The sequence below is a fragment of the Indicator indicator genome, chromosome 2 (assembly GCF_027791375.1).
Source record: "Indicator indicator isolate 239-I01 chromosome 2, UM_Iind_1.1, whole genome shotgun sequence".
Taxonomy (NCBI): domain Eukaryota; kingdom Metazoa; phylum Chordata; class Aves; order Piciformes; family Indicatoridae; genus Indicator; species Indicator indicator.
Window position 1 is genome coordinate 34,708,026 of NC_072011.1, and position 15,125 is coordinate 34,723,150.

Genomic DNA, 15,125 nt, shown 5'->3' on the forward strand with positions numbered 1-15,125 from the left:
TCCTTAGAAAAAGTCTTTATTTACTGCTAGGCAGGTGTCTGAGAGAACCTCAACACAAACACAATTTTATTTGCAGTTGGGTATATAAATGGGATGCCTGTTTTCCTTAAAGCATACAAACTCTGAGTAATATTGTTTACATGTGAAAGCTTTTCAAGGGTAGTGTTGTCAGTTGTCCTTTGGAGTTAGTTACCATGTGCTGATCAGAGATCTGGGGATGGCTGTGTGCCATAAAGTGTTCTGTGACGTGATTTTTAGGATGTGATTTTTGTTTCCCCTCAACTTTCAAGATAGAATTGGTCTGTCTCCATAGCAGCTTGCAAGCTTTGGTAGCATCTTCCCTGCAGATGAACGTATGCTGAATGTATTTTATCCTCCACTTTCCTTCTCCAGTGTCCTAAAGATTTTTTTTTTTCACCTTATATATTCAGTTGGCAACTCCAAACTGCAATTTATATGCCTGGAAGCATAAATGTATTCTGGTAGCCCTTACTTTGATAGGACTTTGACATACTTGGTTTAGGTAGTTGAAGCTTTTTTGTTTGTAAAATGCCATTCTTGATTATGATAAGTTTCCTTGTTAATCTTTTCTTTATGCCTCTGAATTTCTTCAATGAATTTCTTCTTTTAGGTTCTTGCCAGTGTTACACAGGTGGTCTGCAGATAACTGCCTATTTCTGCTTCTTTTTGTGTCTGTGTCTCTGTTTTACAGCTTATTTATATTCCTGTGTATGTAAAGTGGGTGCATATGAGTGAGCTTGACCATTATTGTCTGCAAAAAAAGAAGTATGGGGGAGAATCTACAGTACGTCTTATCAAAATGCTGCTAGTAGAAGCTAGGCAACAGCTTTTAAATTGCTGCTATTTTATTTTCTTCATTCCTCCATTTATGACTTTATTTAGTTTGACATTGCCCTACATAGGTCTTTTGCTTAACTTTAGAGATTCTAGTGCTTCACTTGTGTGGGAAAAAATTGAAGAGCCTTCCATAGATTATCATGAGTTTGAAGAACTGTTTTCTAAAACAGCTGTTAAAGAGAGGAAGAAACCCATTTCGGACACCATTACAAAAACAAAGACTAAACAAGTGAGTACTCATTTAATTTCAGATCTTTTCTAGGCTGTTTGTTATATAAAGACATATTTTTGCATGCAGCTGAGATGAATTTTGCTTGATGTGAAATTGTTACTGTAAAAGGAGACAATGTAGGATGGGTTTCAAAGCTATATGTGTTAAAGACTGAAGAATTATTTTTTTAATTACCTTTCAGCATTGTATTTTCTTAACAATTTTTTGCTTTATCCAATTCAAAATCAACAAATATAAAATTAAAATAATTAGGTGCATATATGGTGCTTTGAAATGGACTGCACACATGCAATGAGTAGTATATAAATTATTCTGCCTAAATTTAAAATTGAGTTGCATATGAATTACCATGACTTTAGAGAAAAATTTTGTTTAAGATTCAAAGTCTTAATGTTATACTAGTCGTAACAGTTCTAAGTTTGTGTTTCTGTGTATAATGAATATGAAGTTGATCCATACTGTAAATGACAGGCACAGTTGGGAAAAATCCAACATTAGCCACTTGTTTCCTTGAAATACAATGGTATACAGTAAAATAAAAATAGGAAGCATATTTTAAATGTGAAAGTTTAAACCCCATGGTCAGAGAATTGAATCTGAATGTTTATGTGACCAGAGATCTGTATCTTCTTGGTATTAGTGTGAAAATAAAATTGTCACGGTATGATGATTAATTTACAATGCATCTTTCAGTGGAGAATGTTCTTATGTAGAATCATAAAGAGCAGTTACAATTCTTGTTTTATCTCATTCTCACATTCCTGTACTCAATTCAAGACTAGATTTTTTTTTTGGTTTTGTTTCCATCTTCTTTATCATACAAGTTAACTCTATATGAGGTTTTTTAACCACACTGGTTATACAGTAGTAGTCTTAAAAATCTTCATGCAACAGACCTTATGTTTGAATATGACCTTTTCACCTAGTAGCGACTGTGCCCCCTGCACACATAGTGGTCAGCAATAGAAGCATGCAGACACTCATTACTGTGCTGGCAACCTGCTGTAGGCAATGGAACTGGTAGTTAAGTTAGAAGATTATCCCAAGATGTTGGACAAAACCTTTATCTGGATGGAAAGGATAGTGCAGCCACGCTCATGTGGCTATTCGTCATGTACCAGTGTGCTGTGCTAATTGGCATGGGAGGAAAGGTAACAGTGCTGCAGCTACTTGCTGTCCTGCAATAAATCTGTGAAGTGCTAGACTTCTGCTGCCCTTCCCTCCTTCCCTCCTTCCCTCCTTCCCTCCTTCCCTCCTTCCCTCCTTCCCTCCTTCCCTCCTTCCCTCCTTCCCTCCTTCCCTCCTTCCCTCCTTCCCTCCTTCCCTCCTTCCCTCCTTCCCTCCTTCCCTCCTTCCCTCCTTCCCTCCTTCCCTCCTTCCCTCCTTCCCTCCTTCCCTCCTTCCCTCCTTCCCTCCTTCCCTCCTTCCCTCCTTCCCTCCCCCTTTTAATGCTTATGCTTAACTAAATTAGTACGATAGCTCTTTAAGTAATAATAAAAAAAGAAAAGTAATACTTTGCCTGTGCACTGTCAGACTATTCACATTTCATGGAGTTGGTGACACAGATCTCTAAACAGAGTAGAAATTAGGAGTGTTTAATATAAACAATGGTTAAAGATAATGATTATGAATAAACATTAGATGTGGATTTTCACACCAGGAGTATTTATTTTTCTTGCAATTAAACATTTAGACACATTGTGAATAAATAAAATGTAGACAAACCTAAATGAAAGTGACCGATTGGTCTTTATTCCTTTGAAAGAACAAGTTGTTTATGACAAAAAGCTCCACACAAGGAGCTTTAAGGCAATTTGAGTAAGTGCCATTATCTAAAACAATCTTTCCTGTGGGCTACCTGAAATGACAGAAGAGAATCCACTGCATGTTTCTCTTTAACAAATGTATGGCTCTCCAAAAGACAAGAATTGTTTAATGGAGAAGCATGATTTGTTGAACTGGGGGAAATATATCAACTAGATGGATAATCACAGGGTTTCATTCAAAGTACAAGTAAAGCTATTATTTGTTGAAGATGTCAAAGTTAAGTGTTCACGTCTTCAAATCCACTTTGGATTTTCATGATACTGACATGAAACAACTGAAGTAGAACAGCTTCATGAATATATGCTATGTACACAACAGCACTTTATACCAGAGTAAAGACTTGGATAATGAAGTTGATCAGTGTTTAGCAGAACAATTATTTAGGGAATGCATGGCAGTAATTCCACATGTTTTATAGGAAGCACCAAGTGCTATTTAAGTGGTTACTGACTTACATGGTTTCTGATAGTTACAGGTGTTGTAAAGACCTTACAAATGGTGCTGTGATAGTTACAGGTGTTGTAAAGACCTCACAAATGGTGTTTCTGCAGTGATTTTTATAGGGATATGTTATGCAGAGCAGATGTGCTCTGTCACCAGCTGAGCTACAGAGAAGCATTGGACAGAGCCAGCACCCACAATGCCAACTTTGCTTCTTTCCAGAAATGCTCTAGTCTGACAACTGGTTTTCCTCCTTACATTGGTGTTCATGCATGCTGAGCAAATGCATTGCTTAGATGGATTGGATGTAAAATACTAGCTACTATGGAAACAGTAGTCGGTGAAAAAAATGCCCAGACAATTTTCAAATGCATAAAATATTTGGTACTCTATGTAAATGTTTGACTTTAGTAAAACAATGTTTTTCTTGTAAACTGAAATAAAAACAGAGGAGGCCAACAGGGTGGGGGGAGGAGAAAATTCTAGCTAATCTGAAGAAAGATTTGATAGTTTCAGGATGTTTTAGTGGGTAAAAGAGTAAATATTTTGAAGTTCACTGCTGCACTGCACACAGCACTATTTATGATATATGGTATAGACTACATGCCTGTATTTGCTTCTGTATATACACATATACATGACATAATTATTTCTAAATGGTTATCCCTTTTTAAGTAGTGAAATTACCTAAATTGTTGTGGGTTTTTTTGAATTCTGTGAACAACCAAACTAATTTCACTCTATCCAAGTGTTGTTGCTAATTGTTTTTTCTTTGGTATGGTCATGTGCAAATAACTTTATAATAGCATACAAGTAAATAATACTAAAAAAAGAAAAAAAATCAGTATTTCACCTGAATGTAGCTGAGTGAAGGCCACATTAAAATCCATTCCAGAACTTTAAAGAAAGAGAAAAAGGTGAAGTGTTGATACTTATTTGTGAATGCAAGGGATTTTATTCCTTTATTTGGTGCTACAGCAAAAGCTGTGATTTATTTTACTGTGTTAATAGGTATATGTCAAACTCTCAGCTGCTGTAAATGTGTTCAGGCTCATTCAATAAGAATGGATACTAAATCTTCAAAGTTCTTTATGGCCTATAATACAGGTGGGGCTGCCATTGCTACCTATTAAAGTGGTCTGGCTTTCATTATAAACCCCTGTTGTTATAACTGCCAAAATCTAGCTCTTCAGGCTGCAAGTGTTGCTGGATCAGGTTTTTATTTTCCCCCTCAATCGATGTCTACTTCATTTTGCCAATGTTAAGAAAGAAAACAAAGTCTAGTTTTGCTGATGTTCGCATAGTTTCCTAGACTTTGAAATACAGCAAATTTTATCAGATATATGTCTTGTCAGCAGTGTGAATGATTTCTTAAATTTTGCCACTCTACAGGCTATAACTCTGCTCCTATTGCTCAGGAGACACTTCAGGTATCATTTTAAAGAAGTTTTTCTAACCTTGTAGTGGCATGTTGAAAACAGAAGCTAATATGAGACAGGCAAAGGAAGATTAAGAGGACGAACTTAGAAGGGAGTGAAGAACTGAGAAGATCTGATAGGTGGAAATATAGAGCATAATAAGTCTGATTCGGTGTCACCTCTTCTTCTGTCTAAAGTAGTTTCTCTCAGAAACTCGTGAGCCTGGGCTAGTCTTGACCTGAATGTTCCTTTCAGCAACAGTGGATTTCATCAAACCTATGGTTTGTGATCCAAGCAGAGGATGAAAACTGACTCTTTTAAGTGTCTTGTTCAGCCACACCATGTAGTTAAAATACTAGTTTTGGTTGCATGATTGGGTAGTATTTTTCACAGGACCTTTTCCCTAAGTAACATGGACTGTGTGGAATGAGCACAGTTCATAATGATTGATAGGAAATAAAGCTGTTGCCTGAGGAAGAAATGCTTTTATCAGTTGTTGCAGCACTTAAAAACCATGTTAACTAGTGAAGCAGGAATTAAAAGATAGTCTCATGATTAAAGCCACATACTCAAGAATGACAGTAAACTCAATATAGCCAGTGTGTGCTGCGTGGGTTCAGTGGAAAAATGGTACATAATCAGAAAATTTTGATATCACTCTTAGCATAAGAAGTATGCAAAAAGAGGCTGAGCTGACTTGCATAGATTGCTTTCCTAACTTTTGAGTAGTCATAATAAAAGCCTTACTGATAATCTTTTAACTGTTTGGGGGTTTTGTTTGTTTTAGTTTTGTTTTTAAATAATATACATGTAACCACAGTGAACTTATCAAGAGCAGACCATGTGTTTGTAATGTCATGTAAAGGAAATAAAATTGTTAAAGAAATTCTCATATGGAAAGTCTACTATTAACCTATTAAGATTTTAATCTCTCCTTCTACTCCAGAAAAGTTTTGTTTTGTTTCAAAAGACTTAGATGCAATCAAGATGTATCAAAAAACCAGTTTAGTCAATGATTTCAGTATTTTTGAGTTTTTAAGTTGAACATAAAGAAGTTGTAGTAATAGAATACCTCTATAAATAAAATGTCACATAAGTAAAAATTGGTAAATAAGGCAAATGTTGAGTTAACAGAAATAAGTATATTCGTGTTTATTAATTAACAAGGAATGGCATAAGGGGAAAAATAATTTTCAGAAAGGGAAAGTTTATGTTCTCTGCAAACAGTGGAGGCACTGTCTCAAGGAACTTTCTGTATCCACACTTACTTATCTGTGTCAATGATACAACCACTTGCTGTGATTTTAGGTACTCTCTAGACATACAGCTGGGGTTCTCCTGCCCCCACCACACATGGATTTTAGAGGACTTGAGTGATGCTTTGTTTTTATTTACAGAAATAATTAATAATTTCATAATTTATTAAATTAGATATCTCACCTATATAAGTTTATAAGAATACTTTATTTTGTGACATGATGTATGAATGTGCTCTCTGTATGGTTTATTGTATATGTCATAGTTTTACTTGTGACATAGTTTTACTAGTGAAAAAGTTCCCTGTTGCAAACACAGTTTTATCTGCCTGCATCTACATATATCACTACCTGTTCTTGTTTCCCGAGCTGATGTCCTCTGTTAACCATATGCATTTCTCAATCTTGCTTCCTTCCTGCTTTCTTTTCTTCAAATTTTATATTTGCAAGATTAAAAATAAACACATGACAACCTTGCAAACTCATCCTGCAACCTAAGAGCTCTGAGGTTTCTCTATTTTGTTCATGTATCCTTGCTAGCACTGTAAGATTCTGCTGATGAAACAAACTTCTTCAGATGCTATTGCTCCTGCTTACAAATTCTGTATAGGTTGCATTTGCTTCTCAGCCACAGGAGCTGTGTAGAGTGTATGGCAATGGCTTTGTGTTTCTCTGTGTTCTGGAAGATCTCTGCAGGGGAAGGTCTTGCTGAAAGTTTGTTCAAATAAGAGAAAATAGGCTTTGTATCAGAGCAAGTGAGCTGCAGCTGTTCTGTAAAACTGAAAGCTGCGTATCTAAAAAACATAACCTAAATCTTGAACCCCAGCTGCATCTGACGCTACAGAGATAGGGGCATCTTAGAGCCAGCTTTCCAGGCAACTTGGTGATTTCACATTTCCATAGCCGGTAGTTCTATATGTTTCAAATACATTCTTCTCCGTATTTCCATGGTGCTTCTGACACCCTCAGTGCAAGGGCTCAGTGCAGCAGACATTGTAGTGTTCGATGACTAAAACAAACAAACAAACAAAAACCAAAAAACACCAAAAAACAAGAAAGGAAGAAAATATGAAGCTAGCAGTATACATTTCTTTTCCCATCTCTCTGTCCGGATTTTGCTAAGGAGGCAAGAAGCAACACTTTTCAGTACAATCGTTTTAAAATCTTATCAAGAAACTTAAAGTTACTCGAGCATTACATGTCCATATAGATTGAATGTGTTTCACCTAGAAATTATAATTTAGTACAGTGGTCATGATGATTTAATAAGAAATCACTAACTTAAGTGGGAATATACTTGTCTGCATTACTTTCAGATCCTAATTGACTTACAAATGTAAAAGATTTTTATTGTCAGCCTGAAAAATGAGGTTTTAAGGTTTCTTATTTAAAAAACAAAACAAAACATTATTTTTAGAGATGTGTTGATTTACATGTTTTTCTTATTTTGTTACTTAGTCCATACAGAACAAAAGAGTTCTTATATTTGTTTGGAGTGGTACAGTGGATAATGCCCTACTTTTGACTAACTATATGTTGCCCTTTAAAAATGGAGACACCAAAGCTTTTACAGCATGGATGGTTTGTTTGTTTGTTATTGCTATCTTCTTTACCACATTTCTTTGGGATTTTTTTGGTTTGAGGGATTTTCTTGCATTGTGTTCACTTCTCAGTCCCCTCCCCTGATTTGATACCCTGATCTCTTATAAAAAAAATTAACTGCTGATTGGAAATATATTTGGGCATGCAATATGTTTAGCAAGAGTTTACAAAAATGCCTGCAACTAAAGAATTTAAACTTCATCTCCATCTACTACTCCAATCCTTAAAGTTAGAATATTATTGTAATTTTTTAATTAAGGAATATTTTAATACTGTTCTGGCTCCTGTTGAGGAACACAAAGCTCATCTACTTACTACTGTATATCTGAATCTAAGCAACTAAATTTTTTTTCCTTCTAATGTCATAAGTGAGAAATATTAACTGGAGGAGCAATCTTCTACTTGTACTTCTGTGGTAACAGTTTTATGATATTTATATCAAACAATACTTTTTTAGTAATAAAACAGCATAACAAGGCATGAATGGTTTCTCACCCATGTCATTAAAATCATAGTATGGTAATAGATAAAATTAAAGTTAATGTTATGATATTTACTGTTAAGTTACAGCATCCACAAGCTGGCAGATACAACTGCTTAATGGAATTCATTTGCATAGCATGTCACCAACTTGTTTCTAGAAATATGTGACAAAAAGAATTTTGAAAACATAGGTATCTTCTTATAGATTATGAGACTCTTCAGTGGAAAAAGTAACGAGTTAGCTTGTAGAGGGGATTCCATGTTTGATTAGGAGACAGGTATGCTCAAAGTTACATTTTATGATTGATGTTCTGTGGTAAAAGTTGAGTTTGGCTAAATCATTATGTGCCAGATAAATACAGATAAGCTGTTAGACAGGACTGGATGTTGTATGGAGGGGTTGATTTCATTTTTTGTTACGTATTAATTAGAAATGTTTGATCTCCTGTTATACCTAATGGCCTCACTACACACCACACAAAAAACCACAACTCATAAAAGCATAACATTATTCTATCTAAAAGAAGTCAAAGACATACATGCAAAAGATATGGTGTTCAGTTTTGTAATTGACAGTTTTACATTTGGAATATACTAGAATATGTGGAAAAGATCTCTTGATAAAACACCTAGTGAAAAGGTTGACTGGTTCATTGCCCTGAACCTGTCTTTTGACATCTTGTTTGGAACTTTACAGTTTCTGCAGCCCCTATTATAAGCCCTTGTACAGTGGAGCTTTCTGCATGTGACCTTTTTGTAACTACAGTTGTTATTCTTAACCAATAAGAGCCTTAGGATAATTTTTCTTATTGATGGAAGCTGGAATCAGAACCAGAGAGCAAAAATCACTGCAAAATTCCACGCATTAACTAAATCTTATTATGGGGAAAGGGAATCTTCATATTTTTGCTTCAGGGTTCTCACCAAACATATGTCTTGAATTACCTTTCACAAAATATCTCTTTGATTTTTTTTTTTTTTGCTTGTGTTAAGAATAAATTTGGCATGTTGTTTGTTTGCTGCTTAACAATGAGGACTACTCAACAATTAGAAAGTTTGTGCTAGGCTTCATGCTGCAGATAATATCTCTAAGTTCTTTTTTTTTTTTATTTTGTTTAAAGTGAAGTTCCAGAATCCAAACAGAAATAGAGCTGTGTATTGTCTCTGAGGCTTTAGATCTTGTAGAGATTGGATTTATCAACCTTTTGTTGTTCCACCCTTAAATGGCGTCACTCGTCTGTAGGCTGTAGGCCCAGACTATGAAGCTGATTTATTTTATTGTTTATTCATATTTTCTGAATTAGTGTTGTATTGTTAGAGTCATTCTATGGGAAGAAATTAGTATTAAATTTGACATAAAGCATATATTTTAAATAAAGGCAGACAAAACTGGTAGCTGCTACATGAAAACACTTTATCTGTTGCTGTTCTGCACTCATTCACCTAACAGTCATGCTCTTCAGTACTCTCTATGTCATTATGGTTCAGAATTTTGGCAATGAAGATAACTTACTTTTTTGCCCCCTCTTTTTTTCTCCTCTGATTACTTGAGGCATTCAGTAAATAATTACTCACTTTCAACTCACTTTCAGAAAAAGCATCTTCTTTTTTTTCCTGCAAACTTTTAGGCCAGATTGATTTTAGAGCACAGGACTTCAATGGATTTACTACAGCACTTAATCTGGTCCTATAACATCAACAGGAATCATGTCTCTTAAGAAATTATGTTCTAGCCTACATCATAACAATATTATTTATTTGCTGCTTTTCTTTCTAGTGTTCAGCCCTTGCCACATTTGTAGACCTGATCTCAGTTGCTCTCTGATGTATTCTAGTGTGTTAGAAACAGCAATTTCAGAATCTGAAGCAAATATACTACTTTATGGGTGCTGACGTTATTAAAAGCGGGAGAGATTCAAGAACAGATTCCAGCTCATTCTTGCTCTTTGGGTCTTCAAGAGAGTACAGGGTAGATTTGTTTCCTTTGAAAAGGTCAAGTTGCGGGTTCTTCCTTAGTCCTAAGTACGTTCACACCTGAATGCAGTTGTGATATTGTTTTGGGGAAGACCATTTAACAAAGCTATTTTACTTCCTGTTCTCTTTTGCTTAGCTTTACTCCTAGCCAACATAGTAGTCTACATTAGTTCCATTCTAGTTCATTTTGGCAAAATGTGAATGACAGAAATGTAGACACATAGTCCAGATGAGCTCTTGTCATTTTGTATGATTACAGTTCTTTCCTTTATAGAACTTTTTGCAACGGGTTTGCATTCATTTTTTAAACAACATTTTTTTGGCCAGCTTTGGGATAGTTTTCTTGCTCAAAACAAAGGCAACAAAGGACTCTATATATGCTGATGACAATAGCAAGCTTAAATTATTCTACTAATTTGAGATGTTTCGGGCTTGAATAAAAGCAATAATGGTGAGGACTGGAATCAATGCCTTATGAGGAGAGGCTGAGGGAGCTGGGACTGTTTAGCCTGGAGAAGAGGAGGCTCAGGGGTGACCTCATTGCTGTCTACAACTACCTGAAGGGAGGTTGTAGCCAGGAGGGGGTTGGTCTCTTCTCCCAGGCAACCAGCAGCAGAACAAGAGGACACAGTCTCAAGCTGCACCAGGGGAGGTTTAGGCTGGAGGTGAGGAGAAAGTTCTTCACAGAGAGAGTGGTTGGCCATTGGAATGTGCTGCCCAGGGAGGTGGTGGAGTCACCATCTCTGGAGGTGTTCAAGAGGGGATTGGACGTGGCACTTGGTGCCATGGTTTAGATAGTCATGAGGTTTAGGGTGACAGGTTGGACTCGATGATCTTTGAGGTCTCTTCCAGCCTTCTTGATTCTATGATTCTATGAATAGTTTCCCTAACATCTTCCATACCAAATTCAGTTTGGTTAGTGTTGGAGTGGGCAGCTTTAAGAAGTTTTTGAGCTGTTCTTATGTAACATACTACATTGTTTCTTTGTGTTGCTCTGTCATTTCTGGATATATGGTTTGATAGCAACAGCAGTAAAGAGTTTCTGGTTTTTGGGGTTTTTTTGTTTTTTTTTTTTTTTTAAGTTTTGTCCACACTTTTTTTTTGTTATGTGCACGTGTGTGTGTGCAAGATACTTGTGGTGTTGTGATAGATGTACATTGCAATGTAGTCATTAGAAAGTATTGATCCATACCTTGCTACCCAAGATCTATTTTATTTGTAAAACTTCGCTGTCTGCAAGCAAGTAAATGCATACTAGCTTCTTGATGCAAATGGTGCATGAGTCAACTAAGAGAGGAGCACTGGACCTGATACTCACTAACAAGGAGGTTCTGAGTGAAGCAGTGAAGGCTGAGGGCAGCTTTGGCTGCAGTGATCATGAGATGGTGAAGTTCAGGATCTTGTATGCTAGGAACAGAATATCAAGCAGGATCACAACCTTAGATTTCAGCAGGGCCAACGTTGGCCTTTTCATACAACTGCTAGGGGAAATCTCATGGGACAGGGTACTAGAAGGCAATGAGGCCCATGATAGTTGGTTAATATTCAAGGGCCATTTCTTCCAAGCTCACTATCAGAGCATCCTAACAAGTAGGAAATAAAGAAAGGGAGCCAGGAGACTTGTTTGGTTAAGTAGGGAACTGCTAAGCAAACTCAAGTGGAAGAAGAGAGTCTACAGATTGTGGAAGGAAGTGCTGGCCACTTGGGAGGAGTGTAAGACTATTGTCAGAGGGTTTTGGGAGGAAACTAGCAAGGCTAAGGCCTCATTGGTACTCAACCTTTCAAAAGAGGTCAAGGACAACAGAAAGGGCTTCTTCAAATACATTGCAAGAAAATCTAAGACCAGAGGCAATGCAGGCCCACTGCTGAATGAGGTTGGTGCCTCGGTGACAAAGGATACTAAGAAGGCAGAGTTACTAAATGTCTTCTTTGTCTCAGTCTTTACTGCTGGAGACTGTCTTCAGGAGCCCCAGACCCCTGAGGCACCAGAGGAAGGCATGACAAAGGAGGAGTTTTCCTTGGTTGATGAGGACTGGGTTAAGGAACAGTCAGGCAATCTGGACATCCATAAATCCATTAGTCCTGATGGCATGAACCAACAGGTGCTGAGGGAGCTGGCAGAAGTCATTGCCAGATGACTCTTCATCATCTTTGGTAAGTGGTGGCAGACAGGAGAGGTTCCTGGGGACTGGAGGAAGGCAAATGTTACTCCAATCGTCAAAAAGGGTAAGAAGGAGGACCCAGGTAACTATAGACCAGTCAGCCTGGAAAGGTAATGGAACAACTTATCCTCAGCACTCTCCTTAGGCATATCGAGAACAAGAGGGTCATTAGGAGCAGTCAGCATGGTTTTACCAAGGGGAAGTCATGTCTGACCAACCTGATAGCCTTTTATGAGGACATAACCAGGTGGATAAATGATGGTAGAGCAGTGGATTTGGTTTATCTTGATTTCAGTAAAGCATTTGACACTGTGTCCCACAGCATCCTTGCAGCTAAACTGAGGAAGTGTGTTCTGGATGATCAGGTAGTGAGGTGGATTGGGAACTGGTTGAAGGAAAGAAGTCAGAGAGTTGTGGTCAATGGGACAGAGTCTAGTTGGAGGCCTGTATCTAGTGGAGTCCCTCAGGGGTCAGTACTGGGACCAGTACTGTTCAATATATTCATCAACGACCTGGATGAGGGAACAGAGAACACTGTCAGCAAGTAACTGGGTGGAGTGGCTGACACACCAGGAGGTTGTGCTGCCATTCAGTGAGACGCAGGATGGAGAGTTGAGCTGGGATAAATGTAATGAAGTTCAACAAGAGCAAGTGTGTAGTCTTGCACCTGGGAAAGAACAACCCCATGGATCAGTATAGGTTGGGGACTGACCTGCTGGAGAGCAATGAAGGGGAAAAGGACCGGGGGTTCCTAGTGGATGGAAGGTTGACCATGAGCCAGCAATGTACTCTTGTGGTTAAGAAGGCCAATGCCATTCTGGGAGGTATCAGAAGGGGTGTGGTTAGTAGGTCGAGAGAGGTTCTCTTCCACTTCTACTCTGGCCTGGTGAGGCCACATCTCAAATACTGTGTCCACTTCTGGACGCCTCAGTTCAAGAGGGACAGGGAACTGCTTGAAAGACTCCAGTGCAGAGCCACAAAAATGATTAGGGGAGTGAAACATCTTCCTTATGAGGAGAGACTGAGGGAGCTGGGGCTCTTCAGCTTGGAGGAGACTGAGGGTGACCTCATTCATGTTTATAAATATGTAAAGGGTGAGTGCCAAGAGGATGGAGCCAGGCTCTGCTCGGTGATGCCCAATGACAGGACAAGGGGTGGAAGTTGAGGCATAGGAAGTTCCATGGAAACAGGAGGAAAAACTTTTTCACTGTGAGGGTAATGGAACACTGGAACAGGCTGCCCAAGGAGGTTGTGGTGTCTCCTTCTCTGGAGATATTCAAGACCCACCTGGATGCATTCCTATGTGATCTGGTATAGGTGATCCTGCTCTGGCAGGGGGTTTGGACTAGATGATCTTTCGAGGTCCCTTCCAGCCTCTAACTTTCTGTGATTCTTTTTGTGACAAGAAAATCTTGAATTATTTGTCTCTGCTTTATCTCAGTTTCAGGCTTAAATTTGATTTATAGTTCATGAAAAATCATAAAGATTGATTAGACCTTATTAAAATGACAGTGTAGGATACTTTAATTGCATTTTTCTGAATTACATTAGTTTTCTGTTGTATTCAGACAATCTGAATATTATGTCCTATTTCAATCCATTTGACTTCAGTTTTAAATTTCAAATGATAAATTACATGAACTAATTGCATAGGAATTTCTTGCGAACTTCCAACAGATGACGTCAATAGCAATGCCTTGAATTTTGGTCTTTGACCTTGTGGTTAACAGTGGCTGTGGCATACTGGATTTCTTAAGTTAAAATTTTCAGTTCATGAGCAGAATGTTGTATTTTCACTTCACTGGAGCTAGTCAGCCATCTATAAGGAAAGAAGAATGAAATACTGATGGTAGGTGTCTGAAAACTGAAGTGAATCAAATTTCACCACATGGTAAACAACTTATGTGTAATTTCATGTGTATTTTTTAAGATGTGAATTGGATCATGACATTCTCTCCTGGCTAAATTAATTCTTCTTTTTCTAATCTCATTTTTAGTAATTAATTTATAGATAATTTTGTCAGATGACACAGAACCTTGGTGCTAAGATAGAAACTATGTAACTTGAAAAAATGTGTATCCTTCTTAACCTCAGTGTAAAAAGAACTTGATATAACACCTCTTTCTTCCAAGTGACTCACAAAGGTTTTCTTCAGTGGGTTTACTACAGTGTAAAGCTCATCAACTTGAATAGATTAAATATTAACCTTTTCCATCTATGCAATAGTGGTAGCCCTTTGTTGAAAAGTAATTTATCTAGAATCATATCATTTCAAGATAAGTATATTTTTTCCTGGCATTACTTGCTTCTCATACCAATGATATGTAATTTCCAGTGAGCTGAATTCTAACAGCTTACAGCCCTGTGCAAGACAGTCTGTGAACTGTTGCTCTTGTGCTTGCTAGGAAATACGTATGAAAGTGTATTGTAGTAGCTAATTTCAACTCCCTAAAGCAAGAGGTTTTGGTGGCTTTTTTTTAATTATTTTTTAAATTAAAAAATAAAAGGAAAGAAGCTTTGAGACCATTGAGACCTTTTATATTCCCTATAAGTGATCAAAGAAAATCCCAATATGTACGTGGTTATTTTGCTTTTAAAATAAAATTCATATTGGCGCCTACTACATCAAACATTCAAATAAAATACAAATTCTCACAGTTTTAGTTTACATCAGAGATGGAAATCATTGTGTGGTTTTGGAAGCCAAAGTAATTCCAAGATAGACACAGTTGAATTTTTTTTTTTTTTTATATGACAGGCTGTTTCATACACTTAGTAACATCAATGAGAAGTTGAAAGATCATCCTAATGAAAGTAAATTTTATAGTGATTCTTCTAAGATTAAGATTCAGCTAGGTGACAGTTATTTAC

The 15,125-nt window shown here is 37.2% G+C and overlaps 1 protein-coding gene across 1 annotated transcript in view; it reads left to right on the top strand.

Annotated features, from left to right (window-relative positions):
• The window catches only part of FMN2 (formin 2), a 168,377-nt gene that overhangs the window by 58,721 nt on the left and 94,531 nt on the right, over window positions 1-15,125 (top strand). Inside the window, exon 6 of the mRNA XM_054396857.1 lies at window positions 943-1,087. Within this exon, the coding sequence (XP_054252832.1) occupies window positions 943-1,087 (145 nt within the window). The remainder of the gene's footprint in view (window positions 1-942; window positions 1,088-15,125) is intronic.